This window comes from Mastacembelus armatus, chromosome 7 (genome assembly GCF_900324485.2).
Source record: "Mastacembelus armatus chromosome 7, fMasArm1.2, whole genome shotgun sequence".
Classification (NCBI taxonomy): domain Eukaryota; kingdom Metazoa; phylum Chordata; class Actinopteri; order Synbranchiformes; family Mastacembelidae; genus Mastacembelus; species Mastacembelus armatus.
Genome location: NC_046639.1, coordinates 7,711,423 through 7,737,096, shown reverse-complemented (window position 1 = coordinate 7,737,096; position 25,674 = coordinate 7,711,423). Strand labels below are relative to the sequence as shown.

The 25,674-nt window shown below is 40.8% G+C and overlaps 3 protein-coding genes across 7 annotated transcripts; 2 read left to right on the top strand and 1 right to left on the bottom strand.

Annotated features, from left to right (window-relative positions):
* Positions 1–123: 123 nt before the first annotated feature.
* LOC113145763 (protein-serine O-palmitoleoyltransferase porcupine) lies at positions 124–6,067 on the top strand. 4 transcript variants are annotated; one of them, XM_026332828.1, is made up of 14 exons: positions 124–259; positions 420–612; positions 767–810; positions 950–1,131; positions 1,251–1,381; positions 1,474–1,494; positions 1,796–1,810; positions 1,919–2,044; positions 2,138–2,238; positions 2,361–2,437; positions 2,522–2,585; positions 2,775–2,860; positions 4,328–4,438; positions 4,880–6,067. In XM_026332828.1, the coding sequence occupies exons 1-14, from the start codon at positions 124–126 to the stop codon at positions 4,979–4,981; spliced, it is 1,389 nt and encodes a 462-aa protein (XP_026188613.1). In that variant the 3' UTR covers positions 4,982–6,067. The 4 variants fall into 4 exon arrangements, with proteins under 4 accessions (XP_026188613.1, XP_026188615.1, XP_026188611.1 ...); XM_026332830.1 differs by lacking the exon at positions 1,474–1,494; XM_026332826.1 differs by lacking the exon at positions 1,796–1,810.
* A 2,911-nt stretch (positions 6,068–8,978) lies between these two features.
* wdr13 (WD repeat domain 13) lies at positions 8,979–15,339 on the top strand. The gene is made up of 10 exons (XM_026333268.1): positions 8,979–9,054; positions 9,505–9,592; positions 9,731–9,962; positions 10,377–10,486; positions 10,582–10,712; positions 10,809–11,116; positions 12,802–12,982; positions 13,159–13,300; positions 13,457–13,575; positions 14,442–15,339. The coding sequence occupies exons 2-10, from the start codon at positions 9,552–9,554 to the stop codon at positions 14,624–14,626; spliced, it is 1,449 nt and encodes a 482-aa protein (XP_026189053.1). The 5' UTR covers positions 8,979–9,054; positions 9,505–9,551; the 3' UTR covers positions 14,627–15,339.
* Positions 15,340–18,933: 3,594 nt separating this feature from the next.
* Positions 18,934–25,467, bottom strand: LOC113145078 (probable G-protein coupled receptor 173). 2 transcript variants are annotated; one of them, XM_026331443.1, is made up of 2 exons: positions 25,353–25,467; positions 18,934–21,370 (listed from the first exon to the last, which is right to left on the bottom strand). In XM_026331443.1, exon 2 carries the CDS (start codon positions 21,203–21,205, stop codon positions 19,997–19,999), a length of 1,209 nt encoding a protein of 402 aa, XP_026187228.1. In that variant the 5' UTR covers positions 21,206–21,370; positions 25,353–25,467; the 3' UTR covers positions 18,934–19,996. The 2 variants fall into 2 exon arrangements, with proteins under 2 accessions (XP_026187228.1, XP_026187229.1); XM_026331444.1 differs by lacking the exon at positions 25,353–25,467 and adding an exon at positions 22,428–22,711.
* Positions 25,468–25,674: the final 207 nt, after the last annotated feature.

Sequence of the window (25,674 nt, the reverse complement as noted above, 5' to 3'; positions counted from 1 at the left end):
AGTGAGTGTTGTGTGCTTGCCTGAGTGCAGTACATATACAGTATATTATAGCATTATGCAGGTATCACTTTGGTTGATGTGACAATGCAGTGTTCAGCTTCCCTCTGCTTTTTCAGTCCAGTGATGGGAACATTCAGCAGACAGAAGTTTTTCCAGGAGCTTGCTCATGGCTGCCTGCTGCCTACAGCTCAGCAGGGCCTGGAGCAGGTATGGCAGCTGCTACTTATCTGCCTGCTCTGTCGGCTTCTCTGGATGTTGGGTAAGAGTCTGGTTATTTTGCATTGTTCTGTGTTTGTATACAGTAGCCTGCGTCATCACAATCCCATGTTCTATTCCTTTGTGTATGTGTGTGTGTGTGTGTGTGTGTGTGTGTGTGTGTGTGTGTGTGTGTGTGTGTTTTTTTCATCTTTCCATGTCAGGCCTCCCTTCTTATGTGAAACACCTGACTACGGTGGCTGGAGGTTTCTACACTCTCTATCTGTTCTTTGAGCTTCATATGATCTGGGTGGTCCTCCTCAGCCTTCTCTGCTACCTCTTCCTCTTCTTGTGCCGCCACTCTACCATCCGAGGCACCTTCCTCTCCATCACAGTTCTCATTTACCTGCTGCTGGGGTAAGAATGTTCTTCTCTGATATCTGACAATCTAGGAGATACGTCAAGTATGTGTTTGAAAAAAAGTCCTTCAGAGCCAGTGCCTTATTTAAAGTTGGAGGTTTCAGTGAGAGCTATATGAAAGCTCACACTATTCTTATTCCAATTTTATCAGAGAACTGCACATGATGGATGCCACCAACTGGCACAAGATGAGAGGTAGGTCCAGCATCTCTTCTCTAAGTAACAATATACGTCATTACGCTGCTGTTAATATAGGTTCACCTTTATATTCTGCATCAGCAAGGGTTTTATTTTGGAGTCGAGTGACTGTTTGAGCCCTGCTGCTGTCATCCAGGTTCACAGATGGTGGTTGCAATGAAAGCCATCTCACTGGCCTTCGATTTAGACCGGGGCGTTGTCACCAGTGTACCCTCACCCATTGAGTTCATGGGCTATATTTATTTTGTGGGCACAGTCATCTTTGGTCCCTGGATTAGCTTCAATAGCTACAAAGAAGCTCTGGAAGGACGCAAGCTGGTATGTGTGATACAGTATCTCTAAAGTAAGGAAGAAGGTGGGGTGAGGATTATTTAAAAGGTTTATCCTGAGAGCAGCTGTTAACTCTTCGAATCTGTGGGTCTTTTTTCCCCCCTCAGAGCTTTTCGTGGCTTTTCAAAGTGTCTGCAAGCTGGGTGAAGAGCCAGGTCTGTCTTGTTATTTCCAACTGTGTGGCACCATACCTCTTCCCTTATTTCATACCTGTCTATGGAGACAAGCTGCTACGAAGGTGAAAGAAATAGTGATACAATTTCTTTAACAATATGGTTGTTTACTCCAAGCCTTTTACTTCTTTCTAATTATTTCCATCTTTGCTTACAGCAAAAAGAGGAGGAAGATCAGGTAAGACTCTGAACATGCTCAAAACTGAAGACATGTTTATTTTCTGTTTACCCTTTGTGTATGACCATCACCTGTATCCATGCATGCATATATCCACATCATTCCCCTTCTCTGTGCAGCCACATGTGTGCCAGGACACCTGTCTCTTCTTCTCATTAACCACAACTGTTTCACCCTCTTTAAAAACCATTGTGAGACCATGGGGGATCATCACATGGCAAGTCAGTAAAACTTTTGTATGAATCTAATATATCACTAACATTAATTGCTACAACTTCTCTCTTTATTTGTTGCTTCTCAGAGGTACGCCGGCAAAGTATGTGTTTTAATGTTGCTTAATAATGATTTTATTTTAGACAGATTTTACCTGTAAGTGGAATGCAATATCTAACTGTTTCTTTATGTTTTAATGTCATTTCATTAGGTGGTTGCTGGCGTATGAGAACACACTCTCTTTCCACTTCAGCAATTATTTTGTTGGTTATTTGAGCGAGACGACTACTAGTCTGGCTGGAGCAGGCTTCACTGAGGAGAAGGATAATCTAAAATGGTCAGAACTGCATGAACAGCATTAACATATAGTGTGGTCCTCTGTATTTGCACTTTTAAACATGCTCTCTATCCTTTAACATTTATTTTGTAGGGATATTACCGTGTCCAAGCCCCTGAATGTAGAGTTCCCCCGCTCCATGGTGGAGGTGGTAACATCATGGAATCTGCCCATGTCTCGCTTTTTGCACACCTGTGAGTTACATATTAACTGAGATTGCTTGAGTGCAGCAGCTGTTTTGGTCTCTTTATGAATGGAATGATAATGGCTCATCTGAACAGACACTGTTATGCAAGCTGATGCTCTTGTCTCACAGATGTTTTTAAGAGCGCTCTTAAATTTGGTACGTTCTCTGCTATCATGGTGACGTATACAGCCAGCGCCCTTTTGCATGTGAGTACTGTCTTACCTCACAGTCTGTCTATGTGTCTGTGTCAACAAACAGAATGTTTTGATTCGCACTTTTGTGTCTGGTAGGGGTTGAGTTTTCATCTGGGTGCAGTGCTAATATCACTGGGCTTCATAACGTACATTGAGCATGGTAAGAATCTGCCTAATGTAACTTTTCCACATTACAACCTTTCCACTTAAAAAAGATGCTTAGCTTTGCAGTAATGGTTAATTTCACTCACTATTACAAAGTTTCTGTTCACCACAGTGCTCATAACTTGCCTCTCGTGGTTGGGAAGAAATTCTTCCCCAGCTTCTTTTTAATTCTTTGGTGTTTCAGTGTTGCGGAAGAGGCTTGCAGTGGTTTTTAATGCCTGTATACTGTCCAGGAAATGCCAGTCAAACTGCACTCACCAGAACAAAAAGGTAATAAGCACCTTTTTCTTTCTTTCTGTCTTTGAGAGAACAACCTTTATTATCAGTCAATTACCATTATCATTGTGGTGAGCATGCATAGGCTGTTTGTTTCCTTGTTGAGAGTTAATAAGAAATATATGAAGTTAATATAAAGCTACAGCCAGGCAATGATTAGTTTAGATATAGCCTTAAAACTGATAGCAGGAGGAGACCACTGGGCTTGCTCTGGCTGAAAGTAATACAAAAACAAGTCAAACTGATTTATGAGGAGTTATGTGCTGGACTATTTCTTGGCCGGTCAGAGTGACTTCCTGGTGTCACAGATTTTCTTTGGCTGGGGCAAGGCAAGCTTTTTCCTCCATACTAAGCTAAGCTAACTGGGTCCCAGCTTAGTCATCTTTAATGCAAAGATGCGCATAGCTCTACAAGAAAATAAATAGATGAGAGGTGACGTATTAGAATGACATAAAAAATATCATTAAAAACCAGTTAATAAAACCAGACAAAATAAAACACGTCAAAAATGTAGGTAAAATACATAAAATGAAAAAATATGTAGAAATAGAAAAAGATAAAAGAAAACGAAATACAACTATAGTGCAGGTAGAGTGCAGTAATTGTAAGCTAGCCCCAAATGAGGCAGAGGAAACATATGTGCAGCAGAGATACCGATCAATCAAAAGCACAGGAAAACAACAGAATTTTCAGTTTGGATTTGAACGTGGCGAGAGTTGGCGCACATTCAAGGATATGATGAAGCTTGTTCCTTCTGTGTGCAGCGTAGTGACTAACATGTTAAATTCTTGACTTCAGGCTCTCCAAGCTCATTGTTTCCTGAAGAGTTTACAACCCTGCTGGGTTTTTATTGTCCAAGGAGATCAGAGATGTATTTTTGACCCCATACCACTGCTTTATAAAGTAGCAATAGCACTTATAGTCACTAGTATACAGATCTAAAACAGGACTGATGTGCTCAGTTCTCCTGGTTGTTGTTAAAACTCTGGCACTGAGTCTGAATGAGATGAATTGGGTTGTTTTTTCTGGGAATACCAATAAAAAGACTGAAAATAGTCCACCTTGCTTACGATGGAGGCTGTTTCTTTAAGATGATAAAATATGTGTTCATATGTGTTCCTCATTGTACACACATAGAAATGGGCTGTCTTTTTTTTTCTAGATCATTTATCTCTGAAAATGTCCATTTGCACTGTCACTAGTGGCACATCCTTTCTGGCAGGAGGTGCTAGAGGGGTGTTGGGGGTGGGGGGTAGTGTATCTTAGAATGTCTTCTGTCCCAGTTAGCAAAATAGTGCAACATAGTTAAAGAAAAATGTTTTCATTATGAGTTTCACATTCAAACACCCAGAATAGTTTTTCAGGAAAAGACAGGCCACACAGATTAAGTAAAAAGATAAGGATAACGGTGTCTGCAATAATTTCTTGCTCTTATATGATGCTTGGTCTGTCTCTCTGCAGGAGCTGTGGGTGTACATGATTAACATAGCATTCAGTGCATTGGCAATACTCCACCTGACATACCTGGGCTCTGTGTTCAACTCCAGTGTGGACTACATGGAGGAGGATGAGGTACAGGTAGATAAGAATATATTGATCACTGAGAGGAAATTTACATGTTCCTGCAGTAAATGAAACAGTATTCAAGAGCAGGAAACAGATAAAGATCTATGCAAAATATGCAAAGTTGTCCAATTGTATATGTACAGAAGTAAAGTGACTAGTCTTATTCAGGTAAAAGTGTGTCACAAGGTTGAAGGTCACAACATGTTTGGAAGAGTGTATGTCTGTACTCACACTATATTACATGAAATGGTATAAAAAGTAACCTGTAGTATTTTTTCTTCGAAGCATAGAAGTGCACTGTCATATTATTGTTTTGATGGTTAATCTTTTCATAAAGTAGGATCAAATGATGAATAATTTTTTTGTGAAAATATGTTATTGAAGGCTATAAATAATTTTATACATTGAGATATTGAGCTTACATTGGACATTGTATGGCCGTTACAGGATGATATCACCCATCATACCATTCAAAAGTGGTCAGAGCTGAGCTGGACAAGCCACTGGGTCACGTTTGGATGCTGGATACTGTACCGTCTCATTCTCTAATTATAAGAGACAGAGAAAGGGTGAAGGAAGCAATAATAAGAGATGTAAGGCTGGTTCTCCATTTCTGCACTGTGACTTTATCCTGCATCAGACCGAAGGGAAAAGAAGCATCCTGTATACAACAATAAACCAACGCACAGTGTTCAGGTTGCACCTCGGCGTGGCTGGGTGATCTCAGATTCTAACCTCCTGGAGACTAGTTTTGATATCCAAGTTCTCTTCTCCCTTCTGTTCTCCATATCACATCCTTTCTATCTGTGCCACAGTTGTTGAGCCCTCATGTTATGACAGCAGACACCAATGTCTCACTGTGAGGCACGGTCAATATCTGACAGCATGGTGGAGATTGGCTGCTCCTTTCTGCAGACACATGATAGAGCCCGTTATCTAGGTTTCACTGTCAACCACGACAGCCAATTTTCTTTCAAGTGTTTTACATTCATATTGTTAGGCTGACAAGTTTCTACAGTTTTCTTATTGTCAATAAATCCCTTTAAAAAAGCAAAACTAACAATGTGACTATACATCTCTCAATACTTTCTGCCTGTCTTCCTGTGGCCTATTAATTATACTTTGATTAAAAAAAAAAGGATAATTATTCTCCTAAAACAACTGGGCCCTCTACTTTTTAACAAACATTACTCATACAGGAGTGCATTTGTCGGGAACTATTTTCAATGACTGATTTATATACCTTTGGTACTCTAGGGACTGTTTATGGCAACAGAAAGGTTAAGGTAGTTCTAACTATGGTGCTGTTGTTTGTTATAATGAAGGAACATGTCACTCACTGCAAAAACAACAGTGGCTCATAGATACCTTTTTAGGTCTATGATAAAGAAGAATAAGCTATATCAAAATTTTGGGTATACAGGCAGCACTCTTACTGTTGGCTTTTGGATTTTTATGGGATTTGTTGGCAGTAAGAAAAATATAGAATATCACTAGACTTATTCTTTAACAGAGCTTGTCTGCAGAGACTATGTAAAACAACAAAGAGCACAGGTTACGATTATACGGCAGCAGCTGTATTCCTAAAACAATTTCCCCAACTGTGAATTTTAGAATTTTATTTATTTTATTTTATTTTTTTTTTTGGTGCAATTTCGTAAATGTATTTGTATTTTGTGTTATTTTGATGATTATCTCTAAGTTGAATTCCTTGCCTTTGCTTTGAGAAGGTGTTAATAGTATTTGTATTTTAATTATACTTTCATTTGTCAGTATTGGAAATAAAAGTTTAGAATCAGGGTATTACACGTGTTACTGTAAAAATGTTTAAATATCTCTCATAGTGTCCTATTACAGAAACAAGATGAAATTATACAGTACACTATATTAAATATATATCCTTAAGTGCAGATTTTTTTTATTGCACTGCTGCTTTCAATGATCCATTTATGTAATGATTACCTGATGAAAGAACATTAGCATTTGTTTCAGACTGTGGGCACGTTCTGTCTTTATCTTTCTAAATAGAAGCTCAAATGATTTGCTTGACTAAGATGTAGTGTTTTAGATTAGAGCCTGAATGTTAGTTCATGCCTGAGCACAGTGCTCAATCTGCATATGAAATACCACTCAAGTATTTTAAACCTTGTTCCAATATGTACTTTAACTTTTTTCCCTGTAAATGTGAAGGCACTGATCCACTTGTGATATTTTTATAAAATTTTACATGAAACCTGGATTAATGTCTTTGTTTAATTCAGTGTGGAGAAGTCATGCATGTCTGGATCTCAGGTATAAAAATGGACTGCTGTAAGAAATCGTTGTTTATTTAATCATCATTATTTACAAGAAGAATGCAGGCACTGTTGGACAGTCGGTCATTTTATGCGGATGAGGTAGGGAAGGCTTTCAAAAGGGTGACACAGTTTTTTTCTGCTTGAAGCAATTTTTCAGTTTAACCTGTAGAATGTTTCTGAGTCTTCAATAAGCCAGATGAGACAGAAAAAATTGAGGGGGGAATCGAGGGGTTGAACAACAGATACGATGGATGGCGATCAGGTTGACTTTCTGCCTCTGTGAGAGCTGAGCAGACCACACAGCAGCCCAGTCTACAGGCTCAGGGGGGAAAAGTGCGGAGGGGAGGGGAGGTGCAATCAGCCCTGTCTGCCCCGAGGACCCCCATGTTTACGACGGCAGGACCCCAGCAGTGTCTCCAAAGCCATCTTCACAAAAGCCTGGAAGTTACTGCTTCTCTCCCTTCGGCTGTCCTGCGAGGAGATGAAACACAGACAGATACCTTCACTGGGGACTCAGCAATCACAGCATCTCATTTCTGTGCTGTGCACCAGACAGAGGAAAGGCGTGTATTGAGTCTGTACAAAACTGGAGATTTATTTTTTTTAAATTGGGAATCATGTAGTCTCTGCACAGGTTTGCTTCACTGGGTTCAAAGAACATCCTGACATAAAATGAAAAATACATTTCAGTTCATAAAAAAGCTTACCTCCTTGCTTCTTGTTATCATCTCCTTTCTGATCACCTTTCTTCGGCTGCTCTTTAGGACTCTGAGGTTGCTGTGAAATAAAAACAAAAATAAATATAGTGAAGCAAAAAACTTACAGATTGAGAAAGAAAAATTACAATTTTAATGATTTCCCTACCTTGGTAGTTGATTTCTTGTCCGACTTATTACCTGAAAATTGTGGTAAACAGACATATGACAGTTATTTGAAAGCAAGGTCACTTTTGCTATTTTTTTCTATTTGTTGTAGAACTTTTTATGTTTCAATTAATATATAACTTTCATGGTATTTTGATAGACTGATTGATAAAAAAAATGTTTTGTAACATATAATTTTTATTGCCAGTACCTACCTTTCGTTCCTGGCATTTTGGCTGTGCTCCAGAGTCAGTGCTGTTTTTTTTGAGAATGCTGTGCCTAATGTGGTGTTCACCTCGGTCATTTATGGCCTGTGCCTCTCAATGGCTCTGTTGGTGGGGCCCTTTCGAGAAAGAGCACCATGAACAAGCAAAGAGCCCTGTCAGCTGAGCAGTATGCCCCATAGCTCTACAGGTCTTTGCTGAGCCAGGCGAAACCTCAGAGCTGACCTTGTAATACTGCCATTGTGGACCCACTGGAACTGTGATTTCATCCATTGTCCATGACAAGAAAGCATTTTCATCATGCTACAGGTGAAGTGGTGAGGGACTTTATCTGTTTGTAATGCTAGGTCATGAATCACACTCGATCAGCTACATTGGACTATCATTTAGCCCATAAAACCCAGATGAAGGAATTAAGCTTTCTTATATGACTACAGTAAAATAGTCATCAATGACATCAGTACTGTAAGAGGAGTACAGCTGCATCATTAGGCAATGCTCAAAACCACAGGATGACTCTGCACAGGCCCTGTGGCTCAATGTGTCAGGGGACCCCTAGACCACAGATCTGTGAAGGGGCTGTTGACTTTCTGTTTGAAAGTTAGTCGAATGAATGCACAATGACCACCAAAAACTCAAAAGGAGAGAACATCTACAAAAAGATACAAAACCATTAAAATGACAACATAAAATTACTGAAAAAAAGACCGTAGGCAGCGAAATAACTACACACATACTCAAAACAACAAAAAGAGACACAAAAGACACACAGAGATGTAAAAGTAATAAAGGAACACAACATGACTAAAAAAAAAAAAGAAAACAACTACAAAATGATACAAAATACCCACAGTGACACAGTGACTCTTTGCTCACTCTGTGGTTCTTGCTCCCAGAGGTGCAGGAGAGGTAGGGGCTTTTTACATGTCTGTGCACAGGAGCCCACTGTCTCATTATCCACCCATGTCAAAATCCTTCCACTCTATGTGGACTGATATAGTCCCTATAACATCGTATGCAAATATAGGAAAACATTCATGAAACATGGCACTGCAGTCAGGATGTTGTTACTCTCATACTGTCTGTTTTGGACACTGTGCAAATATTAATCAGATCTGAGACCTGATCAAACGCCAGTCGCTGTCAATCATCAGCTGGTCCACATCAATGAGTGGGCGGGGTACGCCGTGTCACGTGACCCGACAGAAAAACGCAGCTATGGAGAAAAGCTAAGGAAGGTGAGGCGTTTTCCAAAGTATTTCTCGCTCTGCCTTTGTAGTATTTCCACAGTGAACGGCGTACACCGTGTATACAGTTGCTAACGAATAGACTGTCTATGTGCGTCGACGAGTGTGTGTAAAAACTGTTTTTTATGCGAGGACGTGGCATGTGATGCTGTGGCTAACAGGCTAGTTGCTAGCTAAGGTGAGGCTCGCCTGCTGTTGGTGCTGCTGTGTGGCTGCAACAATGTCAAGCCCTCCATCCTGTAGACATTTGACTGTTTAGGTTCACTTTTCTGGTGACAGAACAATGTCTTTTTCCCATTATAGTCAGCATGCTCACCTGACCCAACACTGTGGATGGGAGGGTGCGGGCCATGGTTCACTTATACGAGAGTAATATGGGCTGTTTGAATGTGAAGATGTTTAGTTAGGGTAGCTAACGGTCTGAGCTGTGTATTTTGACAGGGATCTGCCCTGGCTGTGTCTTCCTCATTACCCAGAGTGCTTGTGGTATGGCAGCAGTTTGGCAGCAGGTTTTGGCAGTGGACGCAAGGTGAGACTGAGTCAGGTCACAGGACTGAAGACTTTGAACTGATGAAGACACTATTCAGACGTGTAATTGCTTAAAGGATCTGGCTGTAAAACTGGCCCATTGTTGTGTGTGTGTTGTGTCACTTCCTTCTCTCCCCAGGTACAATGCTTACCGCACGCCTACCTTTCCACAGTTCCGAACTCAGTACATCCGCAGACGCAGCCAGCTGCTCAGAGAGAACGCCAAGTGTGGCTTTGAGCCGGGGCTGCGCAGGCAGTACCTGAGGCTGCGCAGTCAGCTGCTGGCCCTGCGCTACGGGCCCCTGTCTGAGCAGAGCAGCTTCAGGGCCAGCAGTGTGCGCAGCTCCCGCACCACACTGGACCGCATGGAGGTCAGACCCGGTGAAACAGAAAGGACAGGGAAAGTAGAAGAGAAATATTAGGAGGGGGTGTGTGTACTAATTTGGAGAGGGTGATATGAAAATATCTTATTGGTGGAATAACATTAGGAATACAACATTATGAGAGCCATTTAAATGGCTAGACTTTATCAGCAGTGTAGTCAGACAGCACTTTGGTGCCCATGCATATTAAACTGAGCAGCTTGGTTGAAATGGCTGGAATTGCCCATGTGTAGGGGCAGTATCATTACAATTGCATGGTAATATCAGTAGGTTTTTAATATTTGATAGTTATTTTATTATTTGTGGTCAACAATTTCTGTCTTGGCTTGCACTCACTCCTACAAGGTTCTGTCTCCACCTATGGCTCCCCTCCGTGTTTTTTTGTCTCCTGTTTTTGTGCAGGACTTTGAGGAGGACCCCCGTGCCCAAGGGGCTCGTGGTCACCGCCGGTCCGTCAGCAGAGGCTCCTACCAGCTACAGGCCCAGATGAACCGAGCTGTCTATGATGAGAGGTACCAGGAAAAAAACAAGCTGAGATTCTTGGCTGTAATTATCAGATCGTCCATAGATTACATGTTTAACTGGTGGTGTCTTTGTCTGGCCACAGGCCTCCGGGCAGTTTGGTGCCCACCTCAGTGGCAGAGGCCAGTCGTGCCATGGCAGGGGACACAACTTTGGGTGAAAATTACGCTTTTGCTGGCATGCACCATATATTTGACCAACATGTAGACTCTGCTGGTAAGGAAATTAAATGTATAATAATCAGTTTGTGAACATGACGTGTCACCATTTATTTTAAACTTGCCTTTCTCCCCTGTTTATTTATTTTTTAAGTTCCACGGCTGCAGTTTGCCAATGATGACAAGCACCTCCTTGCATGCTGCTCACTGGATGGCACCCTATCAATCATGACATTGTCCCCGCCCCCTCCCAGCGTGAAGGTGAGCCTGAAAGGTCACGGAGGTCCCGTCACAGACTTTGCCTGGTCTCTCAGCAATGACATCATTGTGTCAACATCACTGGATGGGACTCTTCGAATCTGGAACACAGAGGATGGTCGGTGCATCCGAGAGGTCAGGGACCCAGAATCTAGCGAGTTGCTCTGCTGCACTTTCCAGCCCATGAATAACAATCTTACAGTGGTAAGTTCCTTTTGAGATATGTTATCAGAGAAGCACATTTAAACACTCAGCTAGGTAACCTCTGAGAACCAGCATATTAATCAGTCTGTCTTCAGTCAAGCTGTTAATCATGAACATGCAAAATAAACTTCCCCTCATTAACTAAATTAATATCCCTGCTTTGCTTTACTGACCTCAACTCCTCCATGGTGACCATCATTCTGTTTTTTGTTGGGTCCTTCAGGCTCATCTGAAGATCCAAATATAATTTGAGAAATAAGATAAGTGTCTGAGTTTGTACCTCTCGTATGATCAGAACATTATGATCAAGGTATTAATTAAACCATTTATTTGTGCAGGCAAATTAAAAATTTGTTCTCCCACTGCTTTTAAGCAAATAATCATATTTTGAAGCATAGGCCTCAGGCTCCCACTAATATCCAGATAATGAAGCGGCACATTCATTTGTGCACCTTTGTGCATCACCTTATTGTTTAGGCCCTGAACATGTGATAGTCAGTGTTATGCATTACAATGCGTCTTTACAGTGCACAGATATTCAAAGCATTCCATGTCTCATACTATTTTGAAAGTCTAGATTTTTCTTTTTTAGAACACAAAGATAACATGAACAAGCATGAATTACTTTTGTTGTAAGTCATATGGGAAACATTAGTATTAAATAGGAACAGGACCGACCTATATTAAAACCGCTGGGAAAATGAGGTAAGACACCAGTTAAAACTAAAAAACATCACAATATCCGTAGTGTCATGTATCAGAAACGCACAGCCAGCTGTGTTGTCCAAAACATCTTTACTATGTTTTTGATAGCAAGAAGTAGAAGTCCAAATTTGATGACATATGGCATCTAGAGAGCCCAACTGTGAAATTTTGTTCTGCTTCTGGTATACACAGAAACCTCAAATGACAATGACTTTTTCATAACATGCAGTCACATTAATTATTTGTCATAAATCTGGGTTTAATTAAAACATGTTTCAGTTTTGTGTCTCTGACGTATATTGACAAAATTCTGCATGCAGAGGAAAAAAAAACTCCAGTTAATGTCCTTTTATCAAATTTTCAGTAATGGCATGCATTATTTATATCATGAACACATTGACTGAAATTTAGAATTAAACAAACAAAAAAAGTGCTAAATGTCTTGGCTGTTTTATTTTTAATTTAACTGTATTTTCAATTGCAAATTAATTAATGAGGAGGATAGAAAATGAAACCAATGTGGTGATCAATAGAGCCCATTTCTCCCTTAAGTGGAACATGAGTGAGATGGATATTTGTTGTAGCAACAATAAGAAAATGAGAAGTAAAACACTGGTTTCTGTAGAACAAACTTTATAATTTGTACCGTTTTTAACAGGCCTGTCAACCAGTGCCACCCTGCAATGGTCTCAGCTACCTCATCCTCATTCCTCATTTACAGCAAGGCAGCTGATGATTTCTGTTTGTGTGCACAGTGTCTCTGTTGTCATATTGCTGTATTACACACAATATTTAGTGTATTTCCAACACTCTACACATTATTGCTTTATAAGCAGAGTATAGAGCAGAGTAGTATTTCTCAAAGAAATATTTTGCATTTTACAAAGATAAGCACTATAAACAGTGCTTTTCCCCAGTCAGTTTCTCAGTACTGCCATGTGGAAATAATAAAGGTCATCACTCCCAGTTCTGTGTTCCAGGTAGGAAACAGCAAGCACCACCTGCAGGTGGTGAACATCTCCACTGGGAAGAAGGTGAAGGGGGGCTCCAGTAAGCTGACAGGACGCGTGCTGTCTCTGTCCTTTGATGCTCCGGGGAGGATCCTTTGGGCTGGCGATGACAGGGGCAGCATCTTCTCCTTCCTCTTTGACATGGCCACAGGTATTTCCACAACATTTACATTTGGCAGAAGGCAAAGTGATGGACAGGGTGCCATCCAGTGATCACATTACAAATTTTTAAGGTGTCATGAATTGAGCAGTGTCTTTGGTTGATAGAGAAAGCGGTTGTTACAGTATATCTGTGCTGGTCTCCACTGTTTCTACCCCATCCCACAGGGAAGCTGACCAAAGCCAAGCGTCTGGTTGTGAGTGAAGGCAGTTCCATCTGCAGCATTTCTGCTCGGTCCTGGATTAGCAGAGAGGCCAGAGACCCATCCCTGCTGGTCAATGCCTGTGTCAATAAGCTGCTGCTATACAGGTCAGTCTGTGAGGACAAGTCACTGTTCATTTATTTGTCTGCTGTGAAGAAATGAAATTTGAAGCTGCACTATCTTCAGTGATGTAACATGTATATGTAGATATATTTGTATTGTTGCATTGAATTTGATCAGTTATGTCACCTTTTCTTTGGCAGGGTGGTGGACAATGAGGGCACACTACAGCTGAAGAGAAGTTTCCCTATCCAGCACGGTTCCCAACACGTTCATAGCATCTTCTGCCCCCTCATGTCTTTCAGGCAGGGGGCCTGTGTGGGTAAGACGTCTCCTAGTGTTCATGCTGTGGTATTTGAATAGAAAATGAGACCACAGTTCATTACTTGCTTCAGGCTATACAGTGTGTGGGGGAAAAAGATATGGATGCAATTGGGATAAATAAAAAAACACAAATTGGCAGACTCTCAACAACAATGCAACCCACCTTGATCTTAGGTTGTGTTTTGAGTGAAATTAATTGGTGTTGTAACGTTCATCCACCAGGAGTTATAGAATTTTCAGCAATCACAGAAATATGTAATGAATTGAAGTTATACAATACAAAGTTGTTTACATGAGAGCAGTGATATCATTGCTCTGCCTTGGCGCTTACTTCACCTTCCTGGATTGTTCTCACCTTTTTTTTTTTTCTCAAGAATCAACTTTTTATTTTATGCAAAGCTCGTCAGTGTTTAAATTGTCAGCTTTGTGTCTCCAATTAACAGTTTCTCACTCATAAAAATATCCTCGAGAGTCTTCCGTTAAGGTCGTGTTGTAAATTAATTATTACAAAAGCTACTGATATTTTGCACAGCAGTTACTTACATGATTTACAAAAGAACACAAACCTGACAAAGAGTGAAGACACCTGAGAAGTATTTGTGTCAAAATTGACAGCATTTAAATTCTTTTGTTCTGTTAGAAATGTAAAGGGTATAATCTGCATACATGTGATTTTTTTTTTTTTTTTTTTTTTTTTTTATGGTTGTAAGAACAGTAACTTTTTTTTTTTTTTTTTTTTTTTGAACTGAGTGAACTGATTTCTAATGCAAAATAATTTGTTTTAATGAGACGTTTAGCGTTTGTTTACAAACTGCTACTTGTAATTTCTCTTAACTCTGGTCTTTCTGGTTTTTACTTTGACAGTGACAGGCAGTGAGGATGGCTGTGTCTACTTCTTTGATGTTGAACGCAACACCAAGGCAATAGTGAACAAGCTGCAGGGTCATGGGGGACCAGTGCTGGATGTCAGCTTCAACTGTGACGAGAGTTTACTGGCATCTGCCGATTCCACTGGCATGGTCATCATCTGGAGGCGGGAGCAAAAGTGACTGATTGATAGATGAAATGCTTCCATACACTGTACAAACAACCTGCCCTTCTTATCCGTCCAATAATAAGCGTGTAGATTTTTCACTGGAATGTAACAGGCTACATTAATGTTAAGCATAATGATATTCAAGTGCAATCACAGAGAGCACCATGCTGTGTAGGTGGCAGGGTTGTCTTAGAAATTTAAGGGTGAGTGTAGGTGTATGTGTGTGTGTGTGTGTGTGTGTGTGTGTGTGTCGGTCAGTACTCCTACAGGTGTGGCTGAGGGCTTGCTTCTCAACAAAGAGAAATCACTGCTCCCGTGCATGTGTCATGGTTTTACCTCCAACTCGTATGGAAATGACTAAATTGATGTGGCGAGGACACGGCATAATCTTTGTGAAAAATCCAGCAGTTCATATCACACTGAGTCCCTCTGGCAGACATCTACAGTAGTTCACTACTTATGTAACTGTTATTCAAGCAGTGTGTTCGAGTGTAGTAAAACCGCATTATTTGCTTTCAGTTCTGCTATTGCCTGTTTGCCTTTTGAGACCATGTGCATGAGACTAAACTCAGAATCGGTCAATAGCCGTATCAGATTGATCATAAAAATATACAAGTGTGTTTTAAGTATGTTTGTACCATTTGTGTGTGTGTGTTCAGTTCATGCTGGTAGCAAATTCATAATATTTATTTAGCGCACATACAGAATAAACTGCTGTAACTAACAGATGTCTTTGTTTCCTTTCTCACAAACTGAAATTTAAAAGTGGAAATTCCAATGTCAGAGGAGCTCAGTGCAGTAGGGTGGTCAAACCTACAGTGTAGGAGATTGTTAGTCATTGTGTGGGTCTTCAAGCTTCAAGGATTCCCCTTACATGGGTGACTAACAGGTGTGTAGAAATATACTGTTTCTGTAATATTGTTATGACCATAAAGCAGCCTGGTTGCCTGGTAGTTATTAGCCACCATAGTATCTAATGTTTTCATAGGTGGCAGTGTCAGTCACACCTGTACTATTGGGGAAAACAAGAGGTTAACATTGTCATTTGGGAGTTAAATAGCTTGTTGGATGAATTGGTGTTAAATTTATTCCATTAAAGATTCCCAGAGAACAAATTTAAAATAAATTATAATCCAGCTACTGAAAATGTTTGTCCAATACAATCCTAGTTTATGACAAGATGCCTGAAAAACTGTATGGACATCCTCTAACATACCTGAATTTCCCTTCGGGGATTAATAAAGTTTATCTCATCTTCATCTCATTCCCATCATTGTCAGCTGTACTTTGTATGAAATGCTCATTAGCAAATGTCAGCATGTTATCGCACTAATCCAAGATGGTGAACATGGGAAACAGGCTAAACACTCATGTTGACATTCTCATGAGCATGTTAGCAAGATGTTAGCATTTAGCACATTTTGTTTATCAGTTTTTAACGAAGGAAAAATTATTTTTTAATGTAAATTTAGCTAATATTTCACTTAAAAAAACAATAGTTTGTTTATCAGAAATGTCTGATGACCCATCTAAGTTGTCTTGGGACCCTTTAATGGGTCCTAGTGCCAATCTTGGGAACCACTGAGGCAGATCAGAATCACACCTTCAATCTTACATATGTAGAAATGTCTATTTCCTAGGTCTTGATCAGCTATAACAATGATTGATTAACATTAGCATTGCATTGACAAACTAATGTAGTGTATCATGGTGCTGTAAGGCATTAGTCTCACAGTCCCATCTCCACACTATTTGCACCACAGCATCTCAGTGCAGGAGAAAGACAGACAAATATAATTAACTCAAAATTGTAAGGGAAAAAAAGCCACAGAGAAGTACAGAACGCATCTTGGGTTGTACACAGTCAATGATTTCTCCACAAACCCAACACTTTCAGACTTGACTGTTTTCCTCTTAGGGCTGCTGAGGGTATTGGGATGTATAAATGTGGCTGTGTGGGAGTGAAAGCACAGTGAATGGTTGCTGTCTGGGCAGGTCAGGGCTTGTCTTTGAAACACTAGGTGCTGATAAAAAAAAATACAGAAACCTATCTCAGAGGGCAACACAAAACTTCTCCTGTGTAAACCTGCGTGCACTGATAGGAACGAGGGCTCTACACAGCTCTGCATCTGTCGAACATACATAAGTTTGTACAGATGAGTAAGACAGGCCTTTGTTGTGGTTTGTCGTGGAGGGAAGTGGTAAGGAAACTAAAAATAAGCACTTTAGATGAATCTCCAACATCAGATGTGGAGAGACAGAGGCACGTTTGGCTAAAACCTGTTAAAGCTCATCTATTTAGAGGATGTTCACACAGCTGATGCTGCTCACTATGGAAACATCTTTCCCATCAGTACCAATAAAGACAATGGAAATTATCTCTCTTTCAAATTCAAAGTACAGTCTAATTGCTTATCTGGAGAATACACAATCATTGGATGGCTGCATATCCATCAGGCCTGAATTAAGAGTGAAAAACAGAGTTTTATTTGCCCAATATTATGGGCAAATAAATGTCAGAAGCATTTTAAAGCTATGTCATTTCAGTGGATTCATGCGGATTGGATACCACCTTAAACCCATTCTTCAGTTTACACAAATAGAAAACCTGGCACAGAGGAGCAGTCATCTTACTTCTATGGTATTATAGTCTCTACTTCTAGATTTTGAGTTGTTTTTAAATGTTTTTATTTGTATCATGTGATAAAATGATAACGTTTTGTTTTTGAATGCAAATTTCAATGTCTCCTGTACATAATGTTGCTAAACTGAACTCATGATCTTTGCTTACTCTTTTTGGATAATAATATGCAAAGTCCCTCTTGTCTTTTTTTTAAAATGCATTTCAGGGATACAGAATCTGAATTTGTTCTGCTTTTTTGATAATAGAAATAACACATACATGCAAAACGTTGAAGTCATAAAAACAAACATTCATCCCTGATTATCACTTATTGTTTTTGCTTTTATGGCCATCCCTCCTCTGGTATCACCAGTTAATTATGGCAGCTAGTGTAATGTTAGCAAAAGATTTTAGGTTTTACTATTTGTGGTACTGTGACACTATATTTTAGCATTTAACATCATCCTGTAATTTTCATTCATAACCACACTGGCTCCTGTTAAGCAAATGTTACATTGTCTTACTTTGCATTTTGTTAAAGGAAGGTTAAAATTAGACCACTAGCTTAAGAAATGTATTGGATCTACATTTTTTCCACTTAGATGTTCAGGTCAAACCTTGGATGACATTTCAAATTCACAGACATCTCTATACTGTTTTGTGTATTTGCACATCTGTCTCCACAGATTTGCAGGGTTGGTATTGAGTAAATAAACCACAAATCCTTTTGACTCTACAGTGGTTGTTGGTCAGTGCTCAGTGGAGAGGAAATAGTCAAGATGGCCTTTTCATTTTGTGCAGTGAAGTGTACAAAACTAGACTGATGCATCACAAATCCATCTTTTCTGAACATGCCGAGGAACTAAAATGCCCCCAGAATAAATTTTGAGTAACATACACTGTGAAGTGGTGTATTTCCTGTGAAGTGATCTCTACAGAGATCCAGCCATGTCAACATCCAGGCAGGTCAGAACTCAGTTTGCATCAAAAGTAGAGTCTTTATTGATGAGTGGGCAAAAGAACCACCTCAGTTAAACTGTACAGTTACAGGATATCATCTCACAAAGGAATGCCAGACGTAAAAGTTATGGACCTCAGTTCACTTTTCACCTTGTCTTTCCATATCAACATCTGTACAAGTTGTAATCCCCAGTCCTGAATCTATGAAATGCAGTGGAATGCATGCTAATACAGTATGCTGTGCAAGTGTCCACGTTTAGAAAATTGACTGCACAAATATATCTATGCCTAACATACTGTAGGTCAGACATTTGCATTACACAAATCTTAATTTGGAGAGACAGCTTAATGTAGTCTAAGCCGGTTTCAATACATCAAACATCTCTAGGGTCATACCCAGGCTGAAGACGTTTTGATTTTGAACCATCCGGATACTCAAATATTGACGTTTATGGTGAGGAGAAATATAAGAGGGCCTGGCAGCATTCAAGTTTCCTTCACATTAAGTGCCACTTCATATCTTCTTTTTTTGTATTCTCATATGAGCTTACCAACACTTTACAACATTCCCAAGATCATCATTTGCAAATAAATGTTCATTTGCTAATGAGTTGGTTTTTTTTTTATACATTTTTTAGTCATTTCATCCTATGGCCTGTTTGCAATGTACAAGTGTTTTTTTTTTTGTTTTTTTTTTAATTATCCCCCCACCCCCCACCCCCTTTTCATTATCCTTCTGTATTTCACATTTGCTTGTACATTAAAAAGCAGACTACATTTTCAGCTATGGAAATCCATTTAAAGGATACATTTCCATGTGGTGACTGCTCAGTTTCGCATGATTTTGAGACCACAAGATGAGGCTGCTTTCATATTTACTCAATGTTACTGGAACCTATTCTATCATCATTATTTCTCTCTCTCTCTTTCTTTCTCCTCTCTTTCCCTTCTACCTCTTCCTCTCACACACACATACACACAAATGCTATATAAAAAGACACAAGCAGGAATATAGATTCCTGTACAGTCTATACAATATGAAATCAAGTCATATTTCAAAATAGTGTCATCTGCTTAACATGTATTGTTTACAAATAAAGGAAAACAGGCAATTTTTATGATACAAAGAAACCTGACACGCCCTAAAATCAAGTCCAAAAAATCAAGCATGTTAGGGGCTTCTTGGGTTCACAACAGCTATTTAAATCTATCCAGGGTTATTGGGTCCATTCGGTATTCTGCAGTGTCCTTTGAATTACATGAAAAGGCGTCCAAGGTAGTCTATCAATCCACTCAGACCCTTTGAGTTCCTTGAAAGTGTTTCAGAATTAGTAACACTCTCGTCAACACTTTCTATTCACAATCCACAGCTCATTTCTTCAAGGATTTCAACCCTCTGTCTTTTTTGTGCCTCATCTGACACAGAAACTAATTCTCAGTTGAAAGCTCTGGGGCGTGTCCCTCCGAGATAAGGCAACAATATTTTAAAATGGCATCTCTCACACTTAAGAGTGATGATTGTTGTGACCTTTCCTACTTTTGAATCATACTGTACATCATCAGAAATAAAACACCGTTAAAAGTGTTACCAGGGCATTTCTGTTGCCCCATTCAGCCTTTGCACCTGACACTTTTATTCAAAACATTCTTCATAAAATGGCGCTATGCCTGCATTTGATGGCAAAATTTGGATTTTGTCGTGCAAAACAACAAAACACACACTGACACTAAACCAAGGTGCATTACATCACGTCTACTTTTCACGTTTCCCTGTAAAACCTGAAACATTCCCTTATCTTATCACATAATGCAGTAGGCCTCATCCTGGGGCAGGTGTTGTTTAGTCCTCCAGTAGGTGGGCAGGTGAGCTCTCAGCACTTTCCTCAGGTCCTCATTGAGCAGGAGGCAGAAGATGGGGTTGACTCCAGCCTGGGCGAAGCTCATCCACACCGTAATGGAGAGGTACCTCTGAGGGATGGTGCAGGACTTGACGAACACCCTCCAGAAGCATGCCACGATGTAGGGAGCCCAGAGCACCAGGAAGAGTAGAGTGATGGTGTAGAACATCCTGCCCAGCCTCCTCTCTGACCTCACCTCTTCCATCCCAAGCAGCCGCCGGTGTTGATTGTGTAAATTTTGCCTGATGCCCAACAGAGTGGGTGGCATGGGACCACGACCGAATCCTGCAATCCAGTTAGCCGCAGCTTGACCAGTGGCCCCAGGACCGTGGAAGGTCCAGTTCTGGCTGATAGCTGGCACTAGCTGGACAGGTTTCATCTTGCGGTGCCTGTACTCAAACAGCAGCAGCTTGGCGTAGAAACCGTGGGTGGCTAGAACCACCACAGCCAGCATGAGCATGAAGCCCAGGGTGTCGTTGGTCTTCAGGTAGCGGTGTTCAAAAATACACTGATCTTCATCACGGATGAACTTGTATGTCCCCACATCAAAGACAGGTGGGAATGCCATGGCAACAGCCAGAGTCCACACCATGCAAATGATGGCGGCGCAGGTCCATATGGTCATGCGCTTGGCATAGAATCGGTGGTGGGCGATGGCAAGGTACCGGGTGACAGCGACACAAAACAGCATGAAGGCAGCGTGAAAACAAAACAGCACAGCCATGAAAGCCACAACTTTACAACTCAAGGCACTGTAAGTCCAGGCCGAGCTGTTGTGGACGGAAACCAGCACAAATGGGAAGCAGGCAGCAGAGCGAACTGCATCGGCCAGGCACAGGTCCAGCAGAAAGAAGTAGGGAGCTTTGTGAAGTGTCCTGTCTCGTAGGACCAGCAGGGAGACCAAGAGGTTGCCTACAAGGCTGACACAGATGATCAACCCCAAAAAGACCAGCTTAAAGTAGGCAGACACATCTGTGGCAGAGACTCCTCCACCGTTACTGCTGCCGTCACTGCTGCTGCTGCTGCTGCCGCCTCTTGCCAGTCCACTCTGTGAAGCCAGCACAGCCAGCAAACTGCCAGGGCCGTCGATGGCAAAGCTCTGGTTAGCCATTCTATCTCCTTCCACAAGAGCCTGCCTGGTGCAGCCCTTTCTGAACGCTACTGATCCTCCAACAGCCGTCGTCACCCACGGCTCTCTTGTCTTTACAAGGAGAGGCCGTAAGGATCTTTTCTACATGACAGACTCATCTTTCCTCTTTGTCCACAAGCTCACCACCTGTGAACAGAGACACACATTTTGAAGAATGAAAAACAAGATGTCTGATGTGCTTGTTAGGTGTTAATGGCTACACCAAACAGGAACAAATCTTATATTTAACAGTAGGAATATAAGAAATGCTGTGTTGGGCACCACAGTGGAAATCTCTGCCTTCCTGTTTCTATAAGACTGGGATCAGATCAGCAGCTCTACAGCATGCCAGCTCCTTGGCTCTCTCAGTAATTACCTTGCCCGTTGCTAAGATACAACAGCTCACATACTTTGTGCAAGTGTGGGTGTTTGAGTGAATGCATGGGGGTGTACAGGGGGATGGAGCAGACACGGTACAACCGACACTAGGCATGTCCAAGAAACAGAGGTGTTGTAAACGAGCAAAGAACATTTTATGCTTTCTCTCTGCTGCTCTGTTCGTGTGTGTGTGTGTGTGTGTGTGTGTGTGCGTGACAGTTCGTTAAAGAGCCGAGGGTGTAATCTGCACCATTCACAGCACACAACAAATATGAGAATATAATGGCAGAACAGGCAGCCATTTGGCTTTCACTGTAGGCCTGTATGTGTGAAGTGTGGAATTTTACTCAGCAGGAGGAGAAAATTGTCATTGTGATTATCACGGGCAGGCCTTGGTGTTGAAGCAAGCAGACATGAATCAGTCTTGATTAAAGACAACATGATTAAAAACATAAAAAATAATCAGTTAAAAACAGATTTGACATGCAGCCTCTGCTAAAAACCAGCCATAGGGTGATAATAAATCATTAGCTGTGCTTGCCTGGGTGGGCCTTGTCTATGTAGGCCATGAAACACAATATGATTTGCTGTAACTGTAGGCATATTTCCCCCCCCCCCCATACAGCAGCCCTCTGCCACCTCAACAAATATCATTCCACCTAATTAGATGGATGCCATGTCAGCTAGGCCTGAAACACAAGCAGGACTGAAAAACAGATGAACAGGTGTCAAAATCTCCTCTGCTGTGTGTTACTGTGTGTTCCTGTGTGTGTGTGTGTGTGTGTGTGTGTGTGTGAGACAGACACAGAGGGAAATCATAACCTACCTTTCAGCCCCTCATGTTCTGGGGAATATGTTCCTCTGTCACGGTAAAAACAAAGCAAGAAAAAAAAAAAACCGATCCCTGTCGCTGTGTTTCACTGTTTGTCAAACCGAGGGAACAACACATAATAAAGCCTCATGCTCTCGCTGTGCTCTCGGGCTCAAACAACACCTGTTATGCATAAATCCATCGCAAGGAAATCGAAGTGAGCAACATATAATAATAAACATAAGACGGCAGATGCGATCTACTAATCAGCAGCTGATCAAACACCCCGGGATGAGTCCTCTGCTGTCAAGCCACATTTAAGAGCTATATGTGTAGACAACAAAAAAAAAAAAAAAAAAAAAAAAAAAAAGATCCACTGCCTCCCTTCTACAGTTTCATGGAGAGGGATGTGTCCATTCGGGTCTGTGTCTGAAAATCATCCGAGAAACAGATTTTATGTTGCATCACGTCGAAGAGGAGTTTCCAGAAGGCTGGAAAGAGACGCGATAAAAACATATCTTGTTGTCTTCATATATCCAAATGATGTCAGATTTTCAATGCTTATAATAACCCACCCACAAACGGTAGAGAGGAAAAAAAGATCGCGCATCCCCTAAATGAATCGCCTTGGCATGTACATTGGCTAGTAGCACCGGAACAATTAGTCCGCACAGACAACAGGCTCGATACGGCTCTTTTTGCCATCTTTCATTAAAAAAAATGATATTAATAATAATTTTTTTTTTTTTTTTTAAAAAGCCGGTGTATTTACCCTGCACTGTTAATATGCAGTCTTTGTTTTGCTGTCCAGCGAAGGTGGACTACATTTTAATAGTCCCCAGGAAAAAAAAAAAAAAGCCTCCGTGAGAGAACACATATATTTTTGGACAAATCCAGCGATGTCAGAGCGAAATTCACATCGCAAAGGCTGTCGAGACCGCGATGTAAATGTCTAGGCTGTATATTTAACAAGACAAACAAAGACAACACGGCTGGATTAGACGAATTATTCCTGAATAATCCCAATTATGGCTGCTTGCAAGGAGGCAGCTCGCACATTCGCGGAAACCGTCGGTTTTATTCGGAGAGAGGAGGAGGAGGAGGGGGGGAGGGGGGAGCAGACCTGTGCAGCAACACTGAGGACCATAACTGGAAAGTGATGTTTTATTCCATCCATCTCTCTGACTACGGAGGGTTTTTGGCCTCCATATTCATTTCCCATTTCATTTTGCGATTGGCAATTCAATGTGCACTGAAACTGAACTGAACTACAACTGAATAAAGAGAGCAAAATAATTAAAAAAAACACACACACGAAAACAAAACATGGCAGTATTGTGAATTCTGATTGGTGATATTTGGATCCAATTATTGATCATCATGTTAATCATTGAAGTTTTATTAGCCCTGCTAGTTGGGGAACTGGTGGTCCAGACACTGATATTCAGGATAATGAATCTTAATGATTTTGGTGATCCCTCAAATTTTCCCTTAGCATACACATCCTGGTTCCCCACAGAGCTGCCACAGCTTTGGTGATCCCCTGACAGCTCACTGAACATCACAATCAGGTCCACATTCACACATGAAACTCCAATAACCCTCAGCTGCACTTTGTATTTGGAGCAAATATTAATGCTAAAAAACATGATAAACATTAGACCTGCTGAACATCAGCATGTTAACATTCATCACTGAACGTGTTAACATGCTGATGTTAGCAATCAGCTCAGGCCATGTAATTCTGCCTGTATAGCATATTGCTTAACCCCTTTATGGAAGTTTTAAATGACAAAACTCCTAAATCCTTAATTCAATATAAACATTCTTAACTGAAAGACCAATAGGTTTGTTTATTTTATAGATTAAGGGAATTCTGTCCTTATTTGCTCTCAGACAGCAGATAGGTGGCAGAAAATGAGTGATGCAACAAGGCTCCCATGGGGGATGTGAAAGCTGAGACATTGCATGGTCAGCATAGACCCCTAGGGCAACACAACACTCCATTGTTTGCAGTATTGATTAATCTAAGGCTTTTTGTTAAACAAATGTGAATGATGTAAGATTTTTCATTATATCAATAAGGTTTCAAAGCTTCATTTAACGTTAGAAGTGAAAGGTTTTTTGCTTCAGAATGGGTGGAACCATGGGAGCTTGAGGAACAGACCAAACAGATGTCTGTTTTGGACAAAAGTCGTGTAGCAAACAGTCACATTTCAGGCTAAATAGCAGCTGTGATGGACCAGATAAATCCAATAAACATCCATGGACCATGGGTGCTACTTCTTTTAAAGTACAATGACATGTTAAAGGAGGGGTATTACAGAAAACAAGATTTGTCTTGTCTCAGGGGATTTTGCTGTCAAAGATTTTATCTCAGTAAAAGCTGGTATTCATCCCTGTTTCAGCAGCTTTTTGTGATAAAAAAGAACCATTTGAGAAAGCCAGGTGGCCCTCAGAGTGATGTCATACTGAACGAGCAACAAAGAGTGAGAAAATAACCGATTTAACTGCTGTTTGTTAATACGCCACATCCTCTTCTGAAATCACTGCTTAACATGGCTTTCAGTGGTGTAGATTACTGCTTCAAAAGGAATTAATTATTACAAAGTGAGCGTCTGTTGTAGAATTCACACTGCTTATCCTTCTTGGGTCAGTTTTAAGTCTGCTTAAATTTTTAATACTTTCCACACTGCAGCTATGTGACCATCACACAAATTAATCACTCCCACCCTTTGCCTTGCACAAGTCTATGTAATGCTAGTGTGCTCTGATTAATAATTTTGTTTTTAGCCAAATACATAGTCAACATATAACTCAATGGATACCTAACATCCAAGGACTATTTATCAACTCAACAGAAGATGCAATGAGCTGATTCAGCAGAAAAACACTGAAGTAGTTTCCCTAAAGACAAGGTAAAAAATAAAGATGTCTTACAAATAGGAGCCTATCGCCACTCCCATCAGAGATAGGCTGTGACAGCTCACCACGTAGCACCTGAGGAGCTTTCTTGAGAACTGTCGGCTTCCAAAGACTACTCTCAGTTCCTAATGGCCACTGTGCACTATACTCTTCACCATGACTTCATTGCAATGCATGACCTTTGGCTTATGTCTCACATTGCCGTCTGTGTATTTCCACTTCAAGCAAAAGAGTCAGAGGCGCTAAAGGCTGTGATGTTATTTTAGTGCCACGTCGGTCGCTCCGACAGTTTCTGCTCTGCACTGCAGCATCATTACTGTGCACAGATTTCAGAATG

Bases quoted from the DNA above. Each gene is read 5' to 3' on its own strand.
- LOC113145763 (XM_026332828.1), top strand. From the start codon at position 124: ATGGGAACATTCAGCAGACAGAAGTTTTTCCAGGAGCTTGCTCATGGC. The intron at 2,045-2,137 runs GTCAGAACTGCA...TTTATTTTGTAG, and splicing joins GAGAAGGATAATCTAAAATG to GGATATTACCGTGTCCAAGC. The intron at 4,439-4,879 runs GTACAGGTAGAT...TGGCCGTTACAG, and splicing joins ACTACATGGAGGAGGATGAG to GATGATATCACCCATCATAC.
- wdr13 (XM_026333268.1), top strand. From the start codon at position 9,552: ATGGCAGCAGTTTGGCAGCAGGTTTTGGCAGTGGACGCAAG. The intron at 13,301-13,456 runs GTCAGTCTGTGA...TTTCTTTGGCAG, and splicing joins AATAAGCTGCTGCTATACAG to GGTGGTGGACAATGAGGGCA. The intron at 13,576-14,441 runs GTAAGACGTCTC...TTACTTTGACAG, and splicing joins CAGGCAGGGGGCCTGTGTGG to TGACAGGCAGTGAGGATGGC.
- LOC113145078 (XM_026331443.1), bottom strand. From the start codon at position 21,205: ATGGCTAACCAGAGCTTTGCCATCGACGGCCCTGGCAGTTTGCTGGCT.